Source organism: Thunnus maccoyii, chromosome 17, assembly GCF_910596095.1.
Source record: "Thunnus maccoyii chromosome 17, fThuMac1.1, whole genome shotgun sequence".
Taxonomy (NCBI): domain Eukaryota; kingdom Metazoa; phylum Chordata; class Actinopteri; order Scombriformes; family Scombridae; genus Thunnus; species Thunnus maccoyii.
In genome coordinates, this window is record NC_056549.1 from 25807359 (window position 1) to 25834376 (window position 27018).

A 27018-nucleotide genomic window follows, 5' to 3' on the forward strand; every position below is an offset into this window, starting at 1 on the left:
CTTACACTTTCTGGGGTGATAACTGGAATGCCTTCATGAGGGGTTTCATCGGCACCAGGGCGCATCTGCAACGCAGCCACCCATGGCACATCACTGTCTCTCATTGCTCTGTCCCCCTGCCAGATGGCAGAAATAACATCTGGGGGCATTATTTCAGTGTACTCTTTCAGGTGTTCATGGAGTTGGACTGGATATCGTGAGAGGGTGTCAGCGTCTGTGTTTGACTTTCCTGGCCGATATCTGATGGTGAAATGGAAATCGGCTAGCTCGCCCACCCAGCGATGCCCGACTGCATTCAACTTGGCTGTGCTCAGAACATAAGTGAGGGGATTATTATCCGTGTACACAGTGAAGGTGGGTGCATAATAGAGGTAATCTCTAAATTTGTCGCAGATCGCCCACTTCAGTGCAAGGAACTCCAGCTTGCCAGAATGGAGATGATAATTCTTCTCGGCAGGCGTGAGTGATCTGGAGCCAAAAGCAATGACACGGAGTTTGTTTCCCTGCTGCTGATAGAGCACTGCACCCAGACCCTCATTTGATGCGTCAGTGTGAAGGACAAAGGGCAACTCAAAGTCTGGGTAGGCCAAGATGGGTGGACTGGTTAACATGTCAACAAGGCGCGACACCACTGCACTGTGTTCTGGTGTCCACTGGACAGGTGCCTTGGATGGGAGCTGGCCATTGCTGGGCTTAGTCTTTCTTGTTCTAGCTGAGGTGACTCCCTGACTAGACTCGCTTGGACTTTCTATGAGCTTAAACAGGGGCCTGGCTATCCTTGAAAAGTCCTGTATGAAGGTTCTATAATAGCCTAAAAACCCAAGGAGAGCTCTGACCTCACCAACATTCTTTGGCTCCCTATCCTTCAGATGGTAGACTGCCTCAAGATCTTTAGGGTCTATCTGGACACCTTCACTGGTCACTAGACGCCCTACATATCTGACCTGCCTTTTGAATAGTTCACATTTTTTTGGACGTAGTTTAACACCATGCTCCCGCAGCCGGTGGAGCACCTTCCTCAGGTCGTCAACGTGGTCATGAAAGGTCTTGGAAAAGCAGAGCACGTCATCCAAGTATGGAGAGCAGCACTCGTCCCTTAGACCATCAAGGACTCCCTCCATGCACCTTTGAAAAGCGGCTGGGGCGTTGGTAAGGCCAAATGGGAGGCGGATCCACTCGTACAGACCCCAGGGCGTACTAAAGGCTGTCAGGTGTCTAGAGCTCTCGTCGACGAAGCCCTGGTGGTAAGCACTGCCCTGGTCGAGTATCGAGAACCACGAGTAGCCCCCAAGGTTGTCCAGCAAATCTTGGATGCGTGGAAGAGGGTGGCGATCGGGGATGGTTTTGAGGTTCAAGCCCCGAAAGTCAACACACAAACGTAAGCTCTTGTCCTTTTTTCTAACGCAGACCACTGGTGACGAGTAGGGAGAGGCAGACTTCCTGATCCAGCCGTGGTCGAGCAGGTTCTGGACATATTCCTTAACCTCTTTGTACAAGGGCTTGGGAACTGAGTTGTATGATGTCTGGACTGGTGTTTCATCCTTTAGGTGGATTTTCAGTTTCAGGCTTGGGATGCAACCAATGTCAGAATCGTCCTTGGCAAAAACATCTGACTCTGCGTACAACATATCTCTGACTATCTTTTGCTCACTCTCTTCCAGGTGGGACACATCAACAGGTGGGTGCCATCTCTGTTTTGTCATGTCTGCTGTCTTGTGTCTACCATTTGACTGTTTTTGCCTATCTGTGTTTGGCTGAACTGAACATGTGTTTACAGTGGGAGGGAAAACTGGCTCAGAGTTACCTGGGGACAAATTAACTGGTCTCACCTCAGTAACTTCCTCCAATGTGCCTAACACTGTTCTCTTTGTGAGATAGATATCATGTTTTGTTGGGTTTTGAATGGGGATTTTAACAACTTTAGAAGACCCACTTGGAACATCTACTAAAGCTGGAAACAGCTCTAATCCCTCAGGACAGGTACTCGCTAGATCAGGTTGAAAAAGCATTGTCCCACCCCTTGGCCATTCCCTGACTCTGCACTTCACCTCACAAATCTGCCCCGCAGGAATAGTTACACCTCTCTTGCCTGTTCTCACACTACTCTCAAAGGTGGTTTCATCAGGGGTCAAAATCTGGAGAGCTGAAACTAGCGCTTCCACTGCACTGTTACTGATACTTAAAGCCTCTTTTAATAACGCAGAAACATCAGCTGCACCTCTCTGTTCTTGATTTGCTTTAATGATCTCACCTATAACATTGCTGCCTAAAAGGGGACAATTAAGACTGTCTTGGCTGACTAATAGTGGCACTTGGATGGTGACACATCCATGGTTCTCACTACAGACCTGGAGTTCCACATCTGCCCATCCGTCGAAGGGAACATCTGTGCCATTAGCTGCAGCAATGTCCAAAGGCTGGTCAAGAAGGAGGGTCTCGAGTGGCTGGATCTGGATGTTGGGGAGTGCTTTTTCCATCCACGCTCTCTCTACCATAGTCACTTGAGCCCCTGAATCGAGCAACATTTGAAGAGGAACTTTGTTGATAGCACAGGACACCATACAACGCTTTCCTATGAGCTGTGCTATTCGCTTTCTTGGTGGTGGTTGACATGGTGTGTTTGCTTTTACAGGGCTGGCTGCCTTAGACTGATGGGATGCTTTAGGTTGGCTGGCTTGTGCTGGGGGCTCCTCAGCTGTCACGGTCACTGGTTGCCCCTCACCAGTGACCTCATTCCGTTTCCCGATAGTTTCCTTTGGAGACAGCCAATGGCGCGGTGTCCAGCTTGGCCACAAACAAAGCAGTGAGGGCAGCTCACTTTGCTTTGCTGTACACAGTCATTGCATCTGCCCCTGTTATCAGTTGTTGGCGCCTGAGGACAAGCTGTGGTGGAGCAGGGACCCCCAGGTGTGACACTGTCAGCAGGCTTTACCATCTGTGCCAGATGTTTGGTCAGTGAGGACACTTGTGCAGTCAGTTCTTGAATAGCAGCACGGTTAGCCTGTAGCTGAGTGTCAACTTTATCTTGCTTAGCTGAGTCACTACAGTCAAGCTGAGCTGTGCTCACTGTCACTGGTCGGGTTTTGCTTACTGTGCCAAGTCGTTTAAGTCTTTCAGCTTCCTCGCTCGTAGACTTAGTGATCTGGTCTAACAGAAAGTCATCACTAACCTGCAAGTCGGTGAGAAGTGGCTTGAGGTCATGTCTGACATGGTTGTTTTTTTCATTTAAGCCCTGGTAAAGAGTGTGGAGAAAAGTGCCCTGAACGAGCCTTTTGTCATAGCTAAACTCAGCACCAGGCTGTTGTGACTCAAACAGAACACGCTGTTTTAACCCCATTATCCTGTACAGAAACTGCTGTGGATTCTCTTTGTCTTGTTGCTTGGCATTACTTAGCTCTTGGAAAAGTTCAGTACTGTTTTTGTCCCTGATGTGTGCGCGGAGAAACCGCTTTAGCTCATCAACAGTTAAATCACCTTTATTAGCCAACATTTCTCTAAACGTACCAGGTTTTGTTATCTTAATCACTGTACGAATTATCTCTGACTCAGTAAAACCTTCATGCAAACCTTCATCAATTTGTTTACAAAGGCTACTGTATGACATATCAGAACCCACATCAGAAATTTGGCCACCATGTAGCTTAAATTCTCTGCGCGGAAGCAGAGCTGCAACATCATTAAACCTCAGTACCTGATCTCCCATGCTGGAAGACAGACTCACCCTACCAGGAGGAGCACCACCAAAACCTGTTGTGGGTGACTTGGCTAATGCTGGAGTGGTAAGGTCTCTTGCTAACATAACATTGCCTCTTCCGGCAGGTGATGGAAATGTGTGGAGATCTCTGTTCTCTGTAGAGGGGTTAGTGTGTGCATCTCTGTTCCGTGGTGAGGGTGGCAGTGAATGAATGTCTCTGTCCATGTGCAATGAATGTCTGGGTATGTCTGTAGTAGGGGTAGCTGGAGGTGTGGTTGGCTGGCTGGGTTTACGATGGGGTGGAATGGAGCACCCCTGTTGAATGGTTGTTGAACCTTCATTCTCAGGAGGCGCCGTCTGGGCAACCCCAACCGCTTCACTTTGCGTGGCCACCAGGTCACTCAACATATCGTCAAGGTGGAGGAGCTGGGCCATGCCTCCATCCTCCAGGGCTCCCAACTTCTCACTCTTGATGTAGTCAACAATCAGATCAAACAGTTCTGGTTCACTCGGCTCATCAACACGATCAGTCATGCTGCCATCACTAATCGAATCTGCAACTTGCAGCAGCTGACTCGCACTCAAATCACAAAGTCTCTTCTGGATCTTGTAGATTAGCGCCCGCCGTGGGTTGACAGTGGCCATGATGACGTTGTACAGGTGACCTCTACTCTCTGGATGACGCACAGGATTGCAGCCTTCCCTGAAGCTTTGGGACACAGGTTCACGTTGTCACAGCACTCACTTCACCAGGCAGCACCAATCCCGGACGAGCCCCCAATTGTTACCGGCGCCAGACCTAGGGGAAATCTGGACCGGCAGCAAAGGTTACACAGGCAAGGGTGCACTGTGTAGCCGATGAAAACATGGTCTGTGGACTGTGGATTAATAAGGGAGAGAGCCAAAGTTAGCGTCTTGCTCTAGCCGATGCTCATTTAATATTGACACAACAGTATAAAACTGTACATAATTCTCAGTTACGTCAGTTTCCTGAAATCTACAGCTACAAGGTTCATATTTCACATTCACACCAAAACATGTTACAGAAATAAAATAAATGTTGGAACCAAATTCACAATAAACAATATAAAACATTTTGTCAAAGAAACATAACTTCACACAAATTCAAAATATGACTTACATTTCTAAATAAATAAGAATAGGCTTAACTACAATATAATGTAATATATGTATAAAATATAATATACAGCACAAAAATTATATTACCCAAAACACACATTTACTTTGCTGACATTACTACAATCACTCCTATTTTAACACATACACCACAGTTACACTCATCCTACACTGATATGACGTACACAAAACCTTTCTGCAACATTAGCGTAACACTCCTTTGCACTTGCACTTAACCTCTTAACAAAATGGCGCGACTCTGCCTTGTTAACGAGCGACCGGAAGTGAAACTGGTTTGAATATAGCATCTCTATTTACCATTAACTCGCGACTGACTGGCTTATACTCCAAAACAATCTTTTAAACACATTTTCATATGTTACCACATGCAAAGGTCTGTAACTTTCACTGACAAAATAGTAGAAAACCGGAATTCACGGAGGTAACTATTATCAATGTCGGCGCCCACGAAACATACAGCAACAAAAATACGTTTCAAATACATCTCTAAACCATGTCACAACTTCACAGAACGATTTCCAATGCATTTACATTAGTTATTAAACAAAGCTAATCATAGAAAAGCAAGTTTTAACATACCTGTGGATTAATAAGGGAGAGAGCCAAAGTTAGCGTCTTGCTCTAGCCGATGCTCATTTAATATTGAGCTGCGCATGAGCAGAGCAGATACGAGAGACCTCCTTCAGGTATCCACAGTGGCATTAGAGCGCTGCCTACTGACATCTTTGAGTATTGACCTGATGTCAAAACTGTATAAACAGAGTTAGATTAGTTCAAATAATTAACAAAAAATTAGGGGGTGTCTGTTTACATACAAAACTTAACATGTGGCATTTCCAACCCATTACACTTCTATGAACTTGTATTTACATGTTAATGTCACCCCTGGGACACACTGGATGCGTGAGCAGCATGTCGCAGAACCTCTTGCTTTTCATTTCAGTATCCATTTTAACAGGTTGGAGCAGCCACACAGCCCGCTTCATCTAGAGATTCGAGGTCTCGCCTATTTTCTCCATGTGATGCGCACGGTTCTCAGCAGAATTAGACAGGGAACACGATAGAAAGATAGGGCTGCCAGTGGTAGAAGCGCCGCAGCAGACACGCTTCCTGTGTGGATGCTGCAAGCGTGAGAGACACAGCAGTTCAGCGATGCACACGCACTGCTGAGGTTCACACATCCAGTGTGTCCCAGGCGTCAGCTGTGGTTGCTCTACAGAGGGCAACCACTATGCAGTCAACTTAATTCATTGCTTTATATCAAGATTTAGTGTCTTCTGCTAGATGATAACGTTAGCAACGTTAATACTGGCTAACAGGAATGCAGCAATATAATATATAATATGAATTGAACAATAACTAAAAGACATTAAGCAAAAGTTAAACATTTTGCAAATAAAAAAAATATCTTTGAGACATTGAGATTGTCTTCCTCGTGCCTCTTCCTTAGCAACGTTGGAGGCGTGTGTGAGAGTGGAAAACACAGTATGCAGGTGAAGGCAAGGCTACTTCTTTTCCCGTTGAATCATGGCACCCAGGATTAATGATCTCCTGTAATCCAATGTATCCCACAAAAACAGGCAGAATACTGAGTTATTACCAACCAGTCTTATGTGTGCAGAAAAAACATAGAGCTGTATTAGGGGGGGAAACTAAATATTTGCACACTTTTACATCTATAACAACATTTCCACACATTTGAACATAAAACTACACATCCAAATGTAATATGTTTGGGTCTGAGTGACCCACAAAAACAAAACCAGTAAGTAGTTTTGTGCTGGAATGTGGATATATCAAAGACAAATTGCAGTGACTAATTGGGTTTTCTGGACGAAAAATACATGTTTTGGATTCTCACCTTTCTATTTCCCTGCAAAGGTCCTGTCACTGCATAGCTACAAATCAAAACATCCAGCATTATTTGACAGCCCTGTGAAGAGTTAGTCATCCATTTCACAGCTTTTGTCCTCCAGAAAGAAACTCTAATTAATGGGGAAAGTGATCTTTCTGTACTGTCTGTCTCACTATCTATGCCTTCCATTTTCTTTGTTTTTGTGCCTTTTTCCGCTCCGCCTCGCTGCCTCTTTCTTTGTTTTTTGTCTCCGTCACACCTCATCTCTCCGTCCATTTCTCTCCATGCCTCTAGAGAAACGTGAGGAGCAGTGAGTTCTGGTTTTGGACAAACACACAAACAAATGTAAGGCTTCCTGTTCTTTATTTATGAGTAACAATGTTCAAAGCCTTGGTTTATATTTCTTTTTTCTGTTCATAATTTTGAGCTTGTGAGAGGACAATGAGTGGAGGAAAGTCTTTGTTCTATCTTCACTATCATTCTGTCACCATGTTTGTTCCAAACCTGCCGAACATCCTTGTATAACAGGGTAAGTGTAAGGATTCCATCATATCATCTCTTTTTAGAAATTACTTTTTACTCTAGAGCAGCATCTCCTCTTGTTTGTGGGCAGTGTGACAATGATGATTTTATGCTTTGGTTTTCTGTTATTTTTATACTATTATGATATCAGATGTCCAAAATTTGAGGTTGAAGATATGTAAAAAAATACTCCCTGCAAAGTTACTTTTACTTCCTCCTCATGATGACCGTTCTGTAGTCTTTGTTGCTGAGATTGTTCCACAGGTTGTTCATGTTGTCCACTCATGTATTTCGGATGTGATGCATGAATATATTTGAGAGGCTTCCATTTCAAGTAAAGAATGAGAAAAATAATTGAAATCCTAATACTATTGTTTAAGGCCCCCCTACCAGGGGGCTATGTAAAGAGACAGAAGCTTTAACGACCTGTATCAGGCAGAGGCTGAATTGAGGGGCTGCGTAAAAGGTCAGTATAAAATAGATAAGGAGTTTTTTGACTGTAAATCATGCAAAGATATTCCATTAGAGTCCCAGAATATAAATATAGACCTGTAAATGTACATGATTATCCCCTTTACTCCTACCTGCTAAGCTCTGATTGGCTGACTGTTTCTCCAGATGCGAAACCAGACCTGTTTGAATCATTGACCACATTTGAGATGTAGGCAGTGATTCAGAGGCCTGGGACCAGTGTAGTATTGCTGTAGTTTGACAACAAATATAAATAAATAAAATGAATAAATAAAGAACTCCACTCAAAGTCCACTCTAGCTTTTTCCGAAGCATTCATTCATATCTCACAGTCTGTCTCAGCGGAGTTTGCATGGTTGCATACAAAAAGCTCACTTGTCATCATGATGACTGACTCCAGGTCAATGACTTCGATCCCATCCTGCTCGAGCAGGTTTCAGTCTGGTCCCCTGTTTAAGAGACTGAATAAACATATGGACCAGGAGTCAGTGAACAGTCAACGAATCTGACAGCAGAGACCCTCAATGAACGGAGACAGGGGGTTACCTTTATTTTGGTTTAAATATCTTCATTGAATTTCACAATAACATAGTTACAAATACAATATATCAAACAATAAAGTGCAACCAGTGCCACACACACAGACACACACATTTTGTTTCGATATTATCCTAGACACAACCCCATAAATAGTCCACTATGCAGATCATACAGGCCTGCAGTGCAGCCCCCACCTGGATATAAATCACAAAATTACGGTGAACATGTGGAATACAAATATCAAATGGATGCACTATCTGACAAAACATTTCATGAAACACACTGACACAAAGCATGAGGAATATCAACATCAAATTTATGTACTTGGATGAAAAGGTTTTCAGGGAGGTGGTTTTGATAAGTGGAATGTTCTATTCAGTCGCCATTTTGAATATACAAATGCAGCCATGATGGATTCACATCCCATAAACAATATGTAATCTCAGTTGTTACTGCTGCACCGCATGATGCATTGTTTAACATTTACTTCTTCCATTCAGAACTGGAATGCAAAAAAAAACATCTACCAACACTGAACCACAAAGTGCTCTTACACCAAGCTGCACCATTTTCTCGCCTGAATTTTAAGTTAAAAGATGCTCTTCTTGTTTGCACTGAAGCACACAAATCCAAATTTTCATCCAAGAACTCCTTGCTTTAAAACAAAGAGTCTGCAGGAGTAGAAAACAGTACAAGTCAAGGAGCTCTGTGATATCTCTGGGGCCTTGTATATAGGGTGAGTATATGCCAAGCCCTTAGGCTCATCCTGATTGGATGAGAAGTTACATAAAATTTTCAGTGAGTGGAGATGCAGAGAGCTCCATAAATACAGTGTACTAGGGTGAGGCAGGCAGAACCAGATGCAATGTGACTGTTTTTTTTGTTTATTTGTTTAAATTCTAATAGGCCACAAGAATGACACTGGAGGTGAGGACAGCAGTGTTGTTGTATTATATTAAGACATCAGCTTTTACCATATTGGAAAACCAATTGAAAAGAACAAAAACATCTGCATGTCCATGTGTCTGAAGACATAATTTCATTGGCCGGTTTTGTAAAAAAATTAAGTATTGTTCCGTTCATTTCCAGTTATATAAATGCAGTAGGTTTACACATGCAAGTAGAAAAGCAAATTAAGAAAACATCTTCATCAATTTGACAACACATGCACAGCAACAGTATTCAATAACTTAACTCTTATACAGAGTAGTGTCCCCAAAATCACTTCACATATCAATGGTCTGCTGTTGGTTATACTACAACATTTAGTTTGGGGGAAAAAAGGGTTAGGGGTTATGGAATATTGTTTGAAGTATCTCTTTTTGTTGTTGCACTTTGTAGATGGTCCCTGCGCACTCGCTTCACAGCTGGCTGTACATAGAGACCAATGTCATTTGTCCAGCTCAAAGGACGGCTTGTTTTGGTGAAATTAAGGTTGTAGCTCACTGTCTACCTTACTACGGTAGGAGAGAGGCCTTGTTTGTATTTTAATGTTTTGCTTATGCGTTATTGACATGTTCATTAATCTTAAGTGTCCTCTGGAAACACTTCCATTGTGTTGTGGTATTTGCAGCGCGTTTTCTAAATGCTGCGCATGTGTTGTCAAATTGATGTTTTCTTAATTTGCCTTTGTTTTGTTTATTTTCATGTGTTTTCTTAAGTTGCAGCGCACTTGCCCTTGTCGGCCACCGTTTTGCAGGTATTAGTTTTGCAGGTATTTGGTCATATGCCAAACTTTTGGACAAATGAAAAATTTGACGTGCTGATGGGGCAGGATGAAAAGTTGAGGAATCACCAAAGTTACTACAATTCAACCAGTGGTGAACATGAATGTGTATACCAAATTTTGTGGCAATCCATCCTATAGTTGTTGAGACATTTCACTGAAAACCTCAATTGCCAGCCTTATTATGATGATGGAGGAAAAGTCAGGGAATTACCAAAGTCAGTAGGATTCATTGATTGTCAATCATAAATGTCAGGATGAATCCTGTAGATGCTGAGGTATTTCTGCAAAGTGGTGAACCAACTTACACAGTAACATTGCCTTGAGCCTATAGTGATGGATATATGGTACTAATAGCCTTACTAGGTATAATATTTGCCTGAGCCTTAGAAAGAATCCAATTGTTCATAAAACTTTTCATTGTCTGTACATTAGAGCCTCCAGTTTGATACTGTGAGATGGAGTTTTTTATTCTTTTGTCCTTCCTGGTTATGGACTTTCTATAAAGTAGCTGAGTGTTAACATTTTAAGGTTCACTTACTGGTTTTCCTTAAGGCTGTCCTGGATTTGAAAGCTCTGATGTAAGCTAGTAGATTTGTATGTGTGTGTATGTTTATTAGTGTGCTGTAATCTTAATTGTATATCAGGTTTGACGTTTGGGTGTATGAGGTGGACTTTGATCTGCTTTGCAGTACTGTTAATTGGTCAAAGTTTGAGGTTAACCTACTCTTAGGTTCTCCATGGACTACAGCAAGTCTGAGGTTTGGATGGATGAGGTTTGACTACAAAATATAATTTGGTGTGATCTGTTAGTCTGAGCTCCTACTGTTAATGGACTGTAGTCTCAGTCCAGCCGTCTGGTAGAGGCAGATATACCTCTGCCTGTTGTCCTCAGGCTGCAGCAGAACCAATTGCTTTATTGGCTGCACAAGTGGATGTGTGTCTGCTCAGATGGAGAGCAGAGGGAAGCCAGATAAATGAATTCCTCTCGGCTAGGCACTGATATTAACACACATGCTTTCCTGTATACCCAGAGATGAAGAAAAACAAGAGAGAGACAAAGAGAGACAGTCAGTGAGTGACAGAGTGTGTATATGTTTGTGCTGAGACAGAGGAAGACAGATGGCAACAGAGGCTCTTTCTCAATTTGCATACTTTCTGTGTCCTCATTGATGTTTTTCCTAATAACCAAAGCACAACTTCAAAATAAAAGAGCCATTGAACTTCAAAGCTGAGGATACACTGGTGACCTGTCTGATGAGAAATATTGGAAAGTTTGGCAATATACTATAATAAGAAACAGCCCACAGAGACCATGCATTCTGAATTACATACATATACTCTTCTGTCAAAGTCAAACACACAAGACCTACCGTACAATCATAAGTAGTCATTAAGGGTAGCTGGGGTGTCCCGAGTCAGGGCATGAAAGTGATGTCATTGCACCTTTACTGGAGATTTGACATACACTGATACTGGGAAATAGGCCATAACCAGTGGTGAATCCCTACGAGCTGACTTTAGCTGGATTTTCAGATTAATATTAACTTCTTTGATGTTATCTTCCCTCTCAGTAATCTACTACCATTTGTTACAGAAACTTGTTGGAGAAAACAAAAGCAGCCAAACTGACCAATCACTATCCTTGTGGTTCCCATGTAGTATCACCATCACCACTGTAGCCCAAATGTGTAGTTACATTTTTGAGAATATTATCATGCCAGCTTTGGCATAGCCTATGGCGTAGTCTCAGAGCCAAGGCACGTAGCTGAAGGTGCGGCCCTTAATGCAAAGGTATAAATCCAGCTTTACATAGAAAACAATGGATGCTGCTTTAATAATAATAATAATAATAATACATCTAAAATCTGTGATGTTAAATATAGAGTACCTCAGGGCTTGGTTCTTGGCCCTTTGCTTTTCTCTCTTTATATTTCACCTCTTGGCTATGGAATAAATTTCCATTGCTACATGGATGATACTCAGCTGTATGTGCCTATAAGGGCTGATGATCATACTCAAATCACTAAATTAGAGGCCTGCTCGGCTGCTGTGAAAAATCGGATGTCACTAAATTTCCTGCTTCTAAATTTGGATAAAACTGAGATGCTGGTTACTGGCCCTGCTAGACACAGACACCAGTTTGATCAAGTAACAATAACACTCAACAACTGTGTGATTTCCAATGGTGTGGCAGCCAAGAATCTTGGTATTACATTTGATCCCAGCCTTTCTTTTGATAAGCACATTAAGGAAATCACCAAGACTGCCTTTTTTCCAGTTACGTTACCTATCTAATATTCGGTCTTCCCTGTTCATGGCTGACACAGAGCCTCTAATACATGCATTTGTTTCATCCAGACTTGAATACTGTAATGTTCTGTTTTCAGTTCTGCCACATGCTAGTAGTAAAAGTCTTCAGATGGTTCAAAATGCTGAAGCTAGTATCTTAACTAAGACAATAAAATTTGACCATCTTACACCAATTCTAGCCTTCCTTCATTGGCTTCCTATCCATTATAGATCAAACTTTAAGGTGCTTGTGCTGACTTATATTATACCTTATATTCCATCTCAAGCTCTCTGCTTTCAAAATGCAGGGCTCCTGTGTGTACCCAAGTTAAGAAGAAGTCAGTGGGCAGCAGGGCCTTTTCCTATCGGGCCCCCTTTCTTATAGAATAACCTCCCTGCTGACATCAGACAATCCAAGTCTGTTGAGGCCTTTAAATATAAACTTTAAACTCATCTTTTTGCCTTACCCTACGATTAGTCGCCTTTAATTGAGTACTTCATGACTTTGTACTACACGGCAGGTCGGTTTCTGTCTCAATGAATTTATTAAGTGCTGTCCTGCCGAGATTATTAATTATTGTAACTGATAACCACTGCATCTCTTTAACCTTATTTGTTCCACAAGCAAATGCATGTATGAGATGTGTGACCTTCTCTGTTTTCTCCTGCTCTCTCCCTTTTTCTCCTCCTGTCATCTCTTGTCTCTGAGGCATCTCTTGCTGGACCAGTACCCCTCCTGGAACCACTTTGCTGCCCTGGCTGTTGGTGCCATTTCCTGAGGTTTTGGATCTGGTTCCCCATCCTGCAGGAGTTCAGCCTCATGTGTGCATGTGTAGTCTGTCCTCCTGCCAGGTCTCCATGGTGATGGAGGTCATGTGGCTCAGGTCCTATTCTGTCCTAGTGGTACCTGGAAGCTGCTCGATGTCCTCTTCATCACATTCTTCATATATATTGTAAATCCATTATAATTTTGTCATCCTGTTCAAAGCTGGATTCTATCATTTGTGTTTGATTCTGTACACACAACATCTATTGCATGTCTGTCCGTCCTGGGAGAGGGATCCCTCTGTTCCTCTTCCTGAGGTTTCTTTTTTCTTTTTTTTAAAGCGTTTTTTTTTTCTTCAGGGAGTTTTTCCTTATTCGAATCGAGGGTCTAAGGACAGAGGATGTTGTATTGCTGTACAGATTGTAAAGTGCCCTGAGGCAAATTTGTGATTTGTGATATTAGGCTATACAAATAAAATTGACTTGACTTGACTTGACATGTTGTCATGAGCTCTGGCTAGTATACAAGATATACTAAGATACAAGCAATCAGTTCTCTTTGCAGGGTCTCTGGGGTCACCCTCAGGGACAGGGTGAGGAGCTCAGATGTTCACAGGCAGCTCAGAGTAAAACCTTTGCTCCTTTGCCCTTAAAGGAGGCATTTGAGGTGTTCAAGGTCCTGGAGAACATGACAGGAGGGATGGATAGATGGATGGATGGATGGATGGACATATTTGGAAGATGTGTATTCTTTGGAGCAGTATCTCAGTTTCTCTGGCCCTGATGCCATCTTCACATTTGTTCTGCATACAGTTATTCTCACATGTACAGTGTGCTACTTTCATCAATGTGCCAGATATGGGTACAAGGACACTTGTGATGTAAATGCAAAGCTTTATACAGTTTGTGTACTCAAAATGTGGCAGAGCGATGTCTTTGAGAGAAATAACATCCTTCAATTATGGACTAAATGCTTCAAAGAAACAGACTAGAAAGGTACATTTAGAGAACATACACCTGTGAGTTTTTGCTTGAGGTAAACAAGCACATCAAAATTCATTGCATATCCCAAGATAAACACATGGTAAATAATCTTATCTGTATGTGCACTTAATGGGAGCTATTTAAATGCATGGTTAACCCCCTGTGTTGTCCACGTAATGTACTGTATGTTGTTCCTGCTAACATGAGAAAAACTCTTACCTTCAGCAAAATCTATTGGAACTTTAATGAAAGTAAGACCCGCATACACTCTTCTCCCTTAATCAGTGCTATCAATCAGCTTGTAATAGTCTCTCTCATCCTGCTTTGTCTTTCTCCCTTCATCTCCACATCTTCTCTCTGTTGCTAAGGCCCTCCAAATGATAGGCATTAAACTGTTGTCTTTTAATATCCCTGCTGTAAATATAGCATTCTGCCACTCCCCCACTCCTACAGTGCCTGTTAGGATGACATCTTGCTAGCTTCATGTACCAGTGGTATATCATCCAGTAAAAAATCTCAAAAATATTCAAAGTACTGAGGTCCTGGTTGATTTGGTTTACTGGTGGTAACTGTGAGTGCATTTCATCATACCGGTGTCAGAGTTCCTTTCGAAAGGACATGTTTCTAAAGATAGGAGAAAGTTATTGTTTTCCAAGTCACAAGAAAATCTTGGCTATGAAGTTCAGAGTCAAATCCCAAGTCAATGCCAATAAGTTCCATGTAGAGTCCTAAAATGTGTGTTTCAAATCCTGAACAAGACATTGCATGCCCTTCACCTCATACTTTATGGTAAATTTACAGAAATGATTACTGTGAAAATTTGTATTCATTACTTTTGAATAAACCTAACATATACAAGCAAACTAATCAGGTCTAACTTAATATGTTGCTGTAACACAAATACAAGCATTTATTTTTCATATTGCTGTCTTTCTTTGTCACCAACTGTGTAATTTCGATATCTCGATAATGTTATTATCCATCTGTCACTGCTTGATGGTTTTATTGATATATTTGCTTCTCTTAGATTAATTTTATTGTCTTTGGGTATAACTATGCCTATCTTTACTATGAAAAAGTCTGATAATGGTAATTGATGTTTATGTTCTACACATTGTGGGCTGAGAGAATTCAACGAATAAAGCTGTTCTATTTAACAGCACAACAAGACAGTCAACAATGACAGTAATACTGACATCATCATGACATGTTGTCTTTAATTGAAGTGTGTACATGCTCCTGCTCTTGTAATTTGCATCATGTCCAGTACATACAAGCATTGTCACCCCATTGTGTACCACTTGCCTCTGGGTGAATCCTACACTGGAAGGGTGAACTCTGCCAGTGAAGGCTGGAACACACCTTTCCAAACTGTAAGCACACAGAGGTCATTTGAAAATGTTTGCATGTTTTTTTCTTTTATAGTTCTATGGATTGTGAATGCAATTTGTTTTTTCATTTAGATTTTTGAACCTGCCTCCCAACAAGGTGTTGGATCAACCAATAGACTTGCACACAATACAGTGGAAACCACTAATAGTGATCACAACTGTCTGTCAAATTGATCATTACAAGGGGATGATTATTATTACCATTTTTTCTTTTTCTTTATTTCTTATGCAAATGACCATGTATTTGACATGTGTATATTTATTACAGGAATATAAAGTAAAAAAAAACAACTTCATTATTTACTGAATTTTATTGACTGTTTCAAAATACAGTACAGCTGTTTCAAATGCTTGTTTTGCTGCTGCATCTCGTTGGCTCATTTTATGCAGTTTGTCATAAACTTCAAGGAGACTACGTTTTTCATCGAGAGAAAATGACTTTCTTTTTCCCATAATGATTTCAGTGTGCATGCAGCACCAGCCTCTGGTAACCAGCCGCAAGCAGATGGGTTATTGTGAGGCCACAATGGTGCCACATCCGCTAAGTACATATCATCCGTGTATAATGAGAGTAAAGTAAAAAAAAAAAAAAAAAAGACCACAGTTTTAACTTTTTGCCATATGTTGTCATGTATGAAAAGACCAAAAATGAACACTGTAAATTGACTACTTGATTACTATAAGTGAATTCTTTAAACAGCATTTGTATAGGATTGATTCTGTCCCAAACCACCAATAAGTGGTTGATCACTGTAACCGGGATCACTATAAGCAGTTTCCACTGTATTGTGATTGCGGAGGTGTTGGCATCATCTTCTCTGAGCCTGTGGACCTACTATTTCCCATAACTCCTCTCTACGCATAGACCTGCAGACGTTTATGTGTATCTCTGGAGAACCATAATTCCAGCTTTATGTAAACGTCAATATAGAGAGGCAATTACAGAATGCAAATACATTAAGCTCTTCCCCTCCTGCCCCCCTACCATGGACACATTTTTAGGGGGACAGGGGATCTTTAGGGGGAGATAGCAGGTCAACAGTAGATGCCACATAGTAGTGGTATATATCATCTGAAAGCTGGGAACCTGAAGATTAATTTGAGATACAACTCAGCACTGTGTCAAATTTTTCTAGTGATAAATCTGGTTGGTTTTGGTTAGGCACCTATTCAAATTTTGAAAGTTTAGAGTGTATAAGGGCTTAGAACATTATAATGGAAGCATATGATTGCCATTCTCATGCTCAATTATATATCATAGCTGTTGCAGCCATTTTTGGGTCGATACCATTTGTTACACAGATTTGGTGGAAAATTTAACCATTTTTGACCACTCCACAATTGATAAAACTTGTCAAAAATTCCTCCAAAGTACTACATTAAGACACCAAGACCTTGAGAAACACCATAGAAAAATTCATGCTGTGATTTGGTATCAAAAACTTTTGACATTTGGAGATTTCTGTAAGAATTAAATTTTTCAGCAATTGGATGGTGAGCACTTCTGTTCTGGAAATTTCTCAGAAACGCTCTTATTGTCAATATACCCAGGAAATCCATACGACCCCTGAATGCTCTAGGTCTCGAGTTTCATGAGGCTGTGATTATCCTAGAGGTCACAATAGGTCATTTTATACAGTGAGGTCAAGTTTCAAAAAATGGTTTCACTACAATGAAATGGCTACTGTGGGGACTAACATCATCACACATGAACACAATTAGGCTCATTGAATCCACAAGAGTCTCAGCTTTCCAGTCATACCAAATTTATGCAATTCCAAGACTGTTTAGGGACCCCAGTATGCAGAAATCTTCAAATGCACCATTTTTAGAATTGACGAAAATAAAACATTTATACTGCATGCAAAAAAACAGTATGAGAGGTTAAAGGTTAGAAAGAGGTTAAATGGCTATTGACAAAATGTCGGCCATAAATAGTATAAAAATGGGGGTTGGACAAGATGAAAATCTTAAGTGATTACCTTAAATTTTAATAAGAATTAATGCTTGTAGAATAATAATGACCAAATCAATCAAATAAAATAATAATAATAATAATAAGAAGAAGAAGAAAGTCAAGATAAATTAGGCAGACACAATATTAATATAATCTAATCAGACATTTTACCGCTATATATTTAACCAACCATCAAAGTTGAGGACATGTCCACAGGACAGACATTAGACATGATGTGAGCAAATGAAAAGGCAGCAGGTTTAGAGAAACTAGACAAAGTAACAGACAGGCAGCCGCAGGTGATCCGTACAGTATTATTCTGATCCCTGCAGACAGTAAGAAAGACAGATTTGTTTCTCTGTTGGATCAATGGCTGAGTCTCCCACAGCACTTTCTCCCTCATGTATCTTCTCGACTTTGATTTCATTGTTGGAACAGAATGGAAGATGTGTCCTTGTGAGTGCTGGAGCTCAGCAGTTCCAGCGCTCATCCACCTCTATTGGATTCTGTTGTGGTTGTCTCTTCATTTTCTTAAAAAAAATGTCATAATATTCCACTTTTGCTGTTGCAGCACGGCTTGTAAATCCAATAGTACCCTTTGGATTTGTTTGGGATCTGGATTACAGTATTGTCTAATACACACACAGCATATAAACAAAACGGTACTCCTTTGTGTAGATGTAGATATTGTGTTACAAACAGTAAGTTTCTCTTCATGATTAATGTGAACTGATATAAATGTTGAAACAAAGAGAGCAAAGTCTCAAAAAAAGTGTATGTTAGTCATTCTAAGAAAAGGAAAGCAGGGCCCAGAAGCATAAAACTCTGTAGATTCATGACTAAAACTGTGTGCACACACAAAGCCAGAAATATGCATACACATTCTTTTCATCAGATTTATAAAGCTGTAGAGCTGCATGGGTTTGTTTTATAAATCTCAGTCATTGAAAAACTGGGCACACATGCACAAGCTTCATCTCCACTCCCTCAATTAACCATAAATGGATGAAGATGCCTTGAACCAGCCGTTTTCATATTACTTCACCTCCTGCTCCACCAGTCTGTACACCTGTCAATGAAACAAATGGCAAAGAGGACGTGCGGGTTCACCGATTGTGTTGCACCGGCGAGGTTCTCCAACAGCCAGAACAGCTGTCATTACATGTGGCCACGCGGCTCTTTATACCGCCCATATCATTAATTCATCAAATGGACTGTAAACCATTGTCAGCAGTGATATCTCAGAAATGTAATCAATGATTAGTTTGTATCTAAACTGACTTTACAAGGTGTGTCACAATCAAGGAAAGAATAAAAAGAATATTAACAAGAAAATAAAATGTTGACATCTATGTAAATTAAAAGAATGATAAAATCACACAAATTAATCAATGTTATGTTTATAAATGGGCCTTTGATTGGCATTTTACTAATCTCTGTGTAAATGCAATCAGTGCAGCTGGTTAGCAATCTACACAATGTTTGACTAAAAGATTCTGTCCCCCACCTTATATTTCATCTCCACCTCATCACATCACCCTCAGATCACTTTAGAGAAACGTGTACGCCTGGTCTGAAGAATGCGTGAAGTGCGCACATTCTCTCCGCACATTCTGTGTCTATAAATACCAGTTTATGTGCAGGAAATGGCGTATGCATGGTTTTTATGCATCTAGCCCCAGGGGAGTATCTATGATTTGCATACATAGTGGGCCGTGAAAAAAGCTTTTGAACATTGACTCAAACATTACAGGCAAATGAAAAAAAAAGGAAAACCCAAATACAGGCCTATTTTATTGCTACATTTTCAGTAAAAACATTCCTGATGCTTCACTATATATAACACACTTAGGTTTCCACATCCAAAATCACTCCCTTGTTCACTCATTCATTATTCCCTAAACACTCAGCAGCAAATTCATATGAATTTTAATTTTCACATATTTCAAAGCCAAAAGTAGAAAACAGGCGATGGACTAAGCCTGTCTCCTAAAAATTCTGTTAATATACTCTTTGAAGGTTTGCATAGTACTGGAGGAAATGTACAGTAACTGTTGTGTGGATTATGTTCACTGGCACTGTTTTTTTTTTCCAATCCATGAAGTGCTACATTCTTCTACCTAATTGAAGTGGTTGGGGGGTCCAGACTTTAAATGAAACAATCTTTACAGACAGTAGTTTTTAGCAGTGGAGCTCCTCACCAGTGACTGAGAGCATCGTTTGTTCCCAGCTCAACCGTGATTCACAATACGTTACTTCCTCATTAAAAAAGACTGTGAAAAATACACAAATAACCATAATCTGACAACTCTGTTGTAAATAACAGACTGCTGAGCTATTAAATTTTTGTGCAGTGCTTGTGTAGGCTAGTTTAGTACTGAACTGAACGTGACAGCTTGGACTAGCAACAAACTCTATGTCCTACTGAACTAAACAATCAGTGCTGGAATTATCACTTACTGATGTACATACTGAAGGAAAGAGTGAAAGAACTACATAGTCAGTGACAACTTATCTTTGAAATGGACTCAACAAAGTTAATTGAATCAACAAGGTGATTCATGATTTCTACCTCTAGTTGATGGTGGGTGTAGAAAACACATAATTATTGACAAGCCTGATACAAGTAAATTTTTTGTTCCACTGTGGGAATTTTTGAGGGAACAATATAGTGCATACATTTCCCAGTGTGAAGTTGGACAATCAAATGCGATCAGAAAGTAAACAATAGTTGGCAGGTAGCAAACAGGGAATAATTAGAGACATATCTTGTTTGTTGTGCTCTCTGCCTTCTTTTTCACATAAATAGAGGCCAATAAAAGGTGTTGCAGGTGGGAGCCAGTAGATTACCATTATCTGATTTTATAATAGTACAGATAAATAGCTGTATCAAGTGACAGTGCAACAAAGAGAAGCAGTAAACCCAAGCAAATAACCCAAATAAAGCCACATTCAAAAACCAAAAGCAATGGCTCTACTGTAACTGCTAATGCTAACTAGCCACTGCCTCTTTGCCCTTATTCCATACAAACTATTAACTTAAAATGCAAAATGCAATATTTTTACCCTTCTCATGAAGCTGATATGCCACTGTCCTACGTCATTTCCCAGCATTGATGGACACACATTGACGCTCAATCAGGAATTTGATTTAATTTCTTCCCTAGATGAGAGCATCCTGCCTATCATACAATGACGATTTCATCTGTGTGTGTTGAACCTTTTGGTTTTGTGCTATGGCTAACGTTGTATAGCTATTTGTGTGTGCTGCTATGTTGCAGTTGTTGTGTTTTGCCCTTCAGAGTTTAGAACAACAGATGCACAAGCTTACATGAATGACATATTAACTACATCGCTGGGTTATAACTGTGGACATCAAATGGCAAAATACTAAAGAAACCAAAATATTCAAGTCAGGGAAGTTTTTTAATCTCTAATCTACATTAACATAACCAAATTGTACATAAAAATTGCTCAAATCTATCAAAATCCACTGTCATCATGTTGGGTGTGTCAAATAATACGTTCCCAAGATCCACCAGGAAGCGCCCTCACTATTCATTCTAATTGTGGGGATGATCTCACCAAGGAAGACTCTTTACCTTTTTGCTAATGACCATGAGGAATTATTGTAATTACTTGTGGGCTCATCACTCTATATTACGGCTGGTAAGTGTTACCTGCCAGCTGTCCCCCACACAATAAAGGTCATTACATGTGCAGGATTAATCTTCATACTCATGAGGGGCTGCAACAAAGTGCTCATCTCTTATAAACCACCAGATACTGGACCTAATGTATGCTCGTTACCCCCTAAAGGGAAATAGGATTAATTTGAATGAATAAGGTGTTGTAATTTCTGTAATTTTTTTATTTGCTGATGGATCACTGGCTTTACACATGCGCCCAACAAGAAGAGCATCAAAGTCACTGTAATACCATCTGTCAATTTCTTTAATACAGTAAAAACACATTCTGTCTCATTGCTCAATGTTCTGTCGCCCATGCTGAAGTCAAGAAAGATCTGTGGCAAAGAAAACAAAGGCTCTGGGCTACATAATTAAATTGAGCCAATGCACAGTTTTATTCTGCCACACAGCATGAGGGCACCTGTGGCCAAATAGTCACCATCTTGCCAATTTGATTGTTATTTTCAACACAGGCAGTAAACCATGAAGAATTCATTCATTTAGCAAAAAAAAAAACCCTCTGCGGTACAGCAAAGGATAAGTTTATCGCTGGAAGCAACATTGATCCACTCCTTTGAAGTTACCCACAAATCACCAAAAGGAAGAGTTGCCATTGTTTCTCCTTTAAAGAATAGTGTTTTCATTTATTCATGTGTTAAAAGCAGGGATTATGAAAAGAAAAAAGTCTTTTAGTAGTAATCAGAACTAATAGCATGAGAATTGTGATTTGCTAAGTAAAGCCCCTCTGTAAATAAGTGGGTAAACTTTAAGGTTAAATGATTTAAAACCATTTACTCATCAGTCCATGTGATGAATATTCTGAAAGGTGAAAGTAAAAAAAACCCAAAGATTTATTTTAACTGAAGTTGCATTTAGCCAGTTAGTGGTAGCAGTGTGACCTCAAACCACAACATGAACATATGATCAATATTTAACGTTGCTATTATGTTAGGAAACAGCAACACGCATCCAGCAAACATGGAGCAACACTAGTATTTAATTGGCTGAATTGGATATTATAAATCCAATATATACTCACCTTTAAGCTCTTTGACTGCTAAATGCTTCACTTTGCTCACCAGCTAATGAGTCGATAATCTTGACTGTCTGTCAGTTGTTGTTGGGCAGGTAGTGTACAGTGGGTTTATTATGGGATTAAATGTATGTCATAATAATTGAACAAAATCTCCCAAGAATAAAATAATACATTTACCCAAAAAAATATGACCTTAAAGACAAAATTTACAATACAACTACAGAAGAGTGTGACATTTGATTGCAATATTCAGACTTTTCTTTCCCTGATGGGGTTTTCTCTTTTGTGGTCACTTTTTTCAGTCTCGCTGCTTAATTTTTCAATTTCAGTTCTGAATTGTATTCTTATTATCCTGCTGCTGCTGCTGCTGGAAACAACACTGACATAATGGTGAGAGGAAAACTAAACAGTTAACAATGAAGTTGCAGCTGTATGAACAAAACAGCAAGTTAAAAGATGCTAAAACACTGAGTTGATCCTTTATGGGTCTGTCATGAATGACCCCTCTCACATACACATAGTATTTTAATTCAGTCATTCCATTTATTCACTGTTAATATAAAAATATTGACAAGTGGAGCTTTACAATTACAATTACAATGTGGATCTTATTGTCATATTGGCCATAATCTCTATCAGTCATAATAACATTACTAAAAAAGCAGCCACATGATGAGACACCCAGGTTAGCTTCAGTCTTATTTGGAAGAGGACACAAAGGCCAACAGTAGTTATTATCAACATCGTCTCCATCACAGTGTACAAACATCCATCTGTACACTGTGATGGATGTTTGTCTGCTGTAAACATTCATCACAGTGTACAGATCCAGATATCTGGTTCATCTTTGCCTTGTACTGTATTTACTCTACTAACTGCACACATGTGTTTTCCTTTGCAATGTGGAATAGTTACTGACATTCACATAATCTGGCTACAATTATGACAGGGCAAGAAACTGTTTCAGACCTCGTGGCAATGTTGCCATGTTCCTAAAACTAAAGAACTAAAGCAACCAATTAGGTGAGTACATTGTTATCCTGACCAATAGGAAGAAGGGTAAAGATTATGAAAATAAGTTTTGATGGGGTTTTGGGGATTGGGGATGGGGATTTTCTATTAATATTATAGGATCCGTTTTGTCATTAATTTAGTTTTCTGACAAAAACCATGATGATAATTAAGTGCAGAGTAATGTGCAATGAATTTATACAGTAATGCTATTCTACTTCTTTCATAAATAAATAAATGAATCCTTCAAAAATAAACTCCCTCTTTAAAAAAGCTAAATAAAATATTCTTGTTTGTTGTAATTATCTGTGAGCTGGAGATTATTTTAATCAGGGTTTCAGAGCAGCTGTAATGATAAGTATAACAGGTTTTTGTAAGAAAATGACACAAATCCCATTGCATGTATTCTATTATTTCAACTGTGGTGATAAAAAAAAAGTATATTCAAAAGTTCCAGGCAGTCTCATTAATCACTGGCTTTATGTGTTGGCAATAACAACTAAAACACTGAGTGAAAAATAATTGGACGTATTCAGCATTCATCAAACTGTGCTGATTAATTTTGTTGTTGAAATATTTCAAATTAGTTGTGATTCACGGTTCTTTTGTGAATGTGAAATGAGTGTTCACTGCATGACTGAATGGGGGGAAAGATGGTGTAGATATGTTGAATACTCTGGAGGAATTTTTAATAGTGAATCAGCGCAGCGTATCGGCTTTTCAGCTTTGCACATACTGTATCTGTTTGAGGGGGAACAGGTGCAATCAGCTGCAACGCCAATCTCCCGGATGAGAAATAAGAAAATAAGAGTGTGAGGCTCAGTTGATGTTTTTCTGATTGAAAGCGTTTCTGATCGGTGCATGTAATGAGAAGAGTATTCACAGTTTTTAAATCCCAACATCACGTTTCAGACTGTTGCTGTGCACACAGGCAGCTGCCAGTTACCCAGAGCCTGAAACACCAGGCGGGATGACCTAAACCTCTGAGCCATCAGCTCCACAGCCACTTTCTACAGATCTAGTTTTATTCTTCCTTCCCCATCAGGACCCTAGCTGCCTCTGAGGACACTGATGTCATGTCCTCAGTATTTAAAGTAATATTCTGTGTATTTAATGGGTTTCAACGATGGTCTACATTTGAACAATATTACATTTTAAAACCAAATGTAGACCTTCATGGGGAAATAAAACAATAAAAGATTATTTTAAAACTATCCTTTTAAAAGTGTCCAAGAAAAACTTCAGGATAAACTTAGATGCCTATCAGACTATCTTAAGTCTCCAGTGTAAAATTTGGGTTTACTATTTGACTCCTTACATTCAGTGGACAAGTAAGAGGCGATGAATGTAAAATCCTCATTTCGTCATTCGACATTTCAAGGCTAAGAGTGCGTCCATATTCCCTTATTTGCTCACTTGAGTCTTTTCTGTGTCTGCACTGGGACAGATGAGAGATGCAAAGAAAGACGAATGAAGAAATTAATGTCTTCAGCCACCAGTTGATGTTAACAGCTCTGTAGTCTAGTGGTGGTTTGGAGTTTGTATTTGCACATACAGTGTAGAGTATGTGCTATCCAAATAATATTAATTTTGTTTTTTGAGCCTCACTGCACATTGCCCTTTTAAATAAACAGTTTCAGAAGCATTCGCACATTTATTAACAACCTTTATCCTGTATTTATACTGTGTGCAGATCAGTCGAGCCACAGCGTGTAAACAGACTTGAATACCGATGCATTTTTTTTTAAAAATGTATTAATGATTTGCAGCTGCATTTATTGATATTCCATTTGTAATTTCATTATTCAAGTTCCACACATCCACCTCCACCAAAAAGTTCATTTAAATTCCTAAGATTACACCTACTCCTTCTCCCTCATTGAAAAATGAGTGGATGCCATGAATATGCAAATACTGTTCGCTTCAAAAGTTGAACTGCCGGATACAAGATGTTTCCTACTTCACTGAAAAGTTCATTCTCAGTGTTTGTGCACTGGAGGCTTCAAGTTTCTACATCACATTTTTATAAGTGGCATACTGGATCAGGATTGGCTCCAAGCTAATTGCCACAAATAACGCTCATAGGTACATCCCTTAAGCTCAGACTTAAGGTGAAAACTTTCCTCCTTCAGCAGATGAATGTGAAAACAGCCTTAGACTCTGCACATACATCATTCTGCACAATGAAGCTCAAATATCCAACTGAGGTAATGTTTATTACTAGAAAAATACAATCTAAAATCCTGGCTACAGCCTTGCTCCTCATAATCTCCCTCTGTTCTCTTCAGTGGATGCTGTTGAGTTATACAGTGCAACAAGAAGGCTGAGATAAATGGCTGCATAAAAAGAGAAAGACCTGCATTAGTAGATGGGTAATGGATCTGAGCTGCCCACTCAGCGCTAGCTAATACATCAGAGAAGTCACTCTGCCATTATATAAAGCATGGATAAATAAATGAACAAAGGCCATTAAGATGATTTGACTTGCAAATAAATATTATTAAAGATATCGCTCCTCTCTGGTCACAGTATCTGAGCCATGTCACTGACCTCGTGTGATTTGTCAAGCTGCACCCCAGCAGTATCAAAATACCATTTTATCAACATGCTGTGCGAATTTGTAAATTGTCAAACAAGATGGGATTATACTTTAGGGACATATTAAAGGGTCATTTCACCCAAATCACATAAATCACGTCTAGTAGTATCAATCCATCCCGATCCAGTGGAGCTGAGTGGAAGTGCATTGAAAAAACAGATCTGAATATCTCAAAAGCAACTTGCCTTTCCTACAAAAATGGTCACTTTCACAGCAGTCATTTGCATATTACTACCTATGTTTACTTTTACTTAACAAGGACCTCTAGTGGCTCTGTGTTATTCTCCTGAATTATGGGAAAAACAGTAGTAGAACATGGTGTTTTCCATGTTTCTCTTCCCAGCTTCCAAGAACAGGAAATTTCAGTGCTTAAACTATCTCTTACTCTGATTTTGCAAAGTCTTCAACTCATTAGAGGCTACAGCTAAATCAAAAACAAATTAAAACTGAATTAAACCAACCTATAAACAACTAAACTGAAATGCAAATTGCTTACCTTAGCTATCTAAAAAACAGGTGAAAAGACAGAATGAACAAAAATACCATGCACCCCTACACATCCCAGGGCTGCTACAGACTGTACATAACTGCATGATACTATTTAAAATATAATATAAATGCTAGCAACGATAAGTTGGATGGTAGAGGAGCAGCAGGAGGAAGCTGGTGTGAAGTTGAAGTTGGACCAGAATTTACTGCACATTCATTTCAGTGAGAAACAGGGAGATGTATTCACTTCCTATCGCAGACTGATTAAACTCTTACATGCAAGAACAACAGGCGACATAATACAAGCAGCAGAGACAGATCAGCAGTCCGTTAGACACACAAATGTCTGTCTGCATTGTGATTTGAGTGGAGTTGAGTTTGGCCTCATCCCCTAAGAAAATGGCAAAAAATCATTGAAATATTGAAGCCTACAGTTCAGTTCCACATGCCATAGCTATGATCTGAACACACCTGCCAACAGATATAAAGGCTCAATGGTGTCTGCAGAAACATTTGAACCACATTAATATTACTGAGTGGGGAGAGAGAGACAGGAGGACAAACTGAGATAACTGTGGACAGGAAACGTCCACAATTACAGTGTCAAAGGTGGAACAAGTTTCTGTAATAAATGTTGCCCAGGGTCCTTTCACTTTCAATGAATTAAATATTTTCTCCTGCTACTACCACACTTTAAATTTTAAGATTCCAGCTTCACTAATAAAATATTTGCACCACTATCACTCTTGAAAAAAAAAAACAAAGATCCTAACAAAGCGATGGAGCTGCTCTATATATCACGCAGTACTTCACCTCTTTATTCCTTTAATGTGTATATT

The 27018-nt window shown here is 39.8% G+C and overlaps 2 protein-coding genes and 1 long non-coding RNA gene across 3 annotated transcripts in view; 1 reads left to right on the plus strand and 2 right to left on the minus strand.

Annotated features, from left to right (window-relative positions):
- Positions 1-2691: 2691 nt before the first annotated feature.
- On the minus strand, positions 2692-4232 carry LOC121882676. Its single transcript, XM_042391081.1, has one exon. It carries the CDS (start codon positions 4226-4228, stop codon positions 2705-2707), a length of 1524 nt encoding a protein of 507 aa, XP_042247015.1. The 5' UTR covers positions 4229-4232; the 3' UTR covers positions 2692-2704.
- A 2769-nt stretch (positions 4233-7001) lies between these two features.
- LOC121882681 lies at positions 7002-13340 on the plus strand. Its single transcript, XR_006092146.1, has 3 exons — positions 7002-7052; positions 7135-7695; positions 12968-13340. It is a non-coding gene; the product is annotated as an uncharacterized LOC121882681 (long non-coding RNA).
- Positions 7002-27018, minus strand: part of LOC121882680 (spermatogenesis-associated serine-rich protein 1-like) — an 85685-nt gene continuing 65668 nt past the window's right edge. Inside the window, exon 5 of the mRNA XM_042391095.1 lies at positions 7002-8161. Within this exon, the coding sequence (XP_042247029.1) occupies positions 8137-8161 (25 nt within the window). The 3' untranslated portion in view covers positions 7002-8136. The remainder of the gene's footprint in view (positions 8162-27018) is intronic.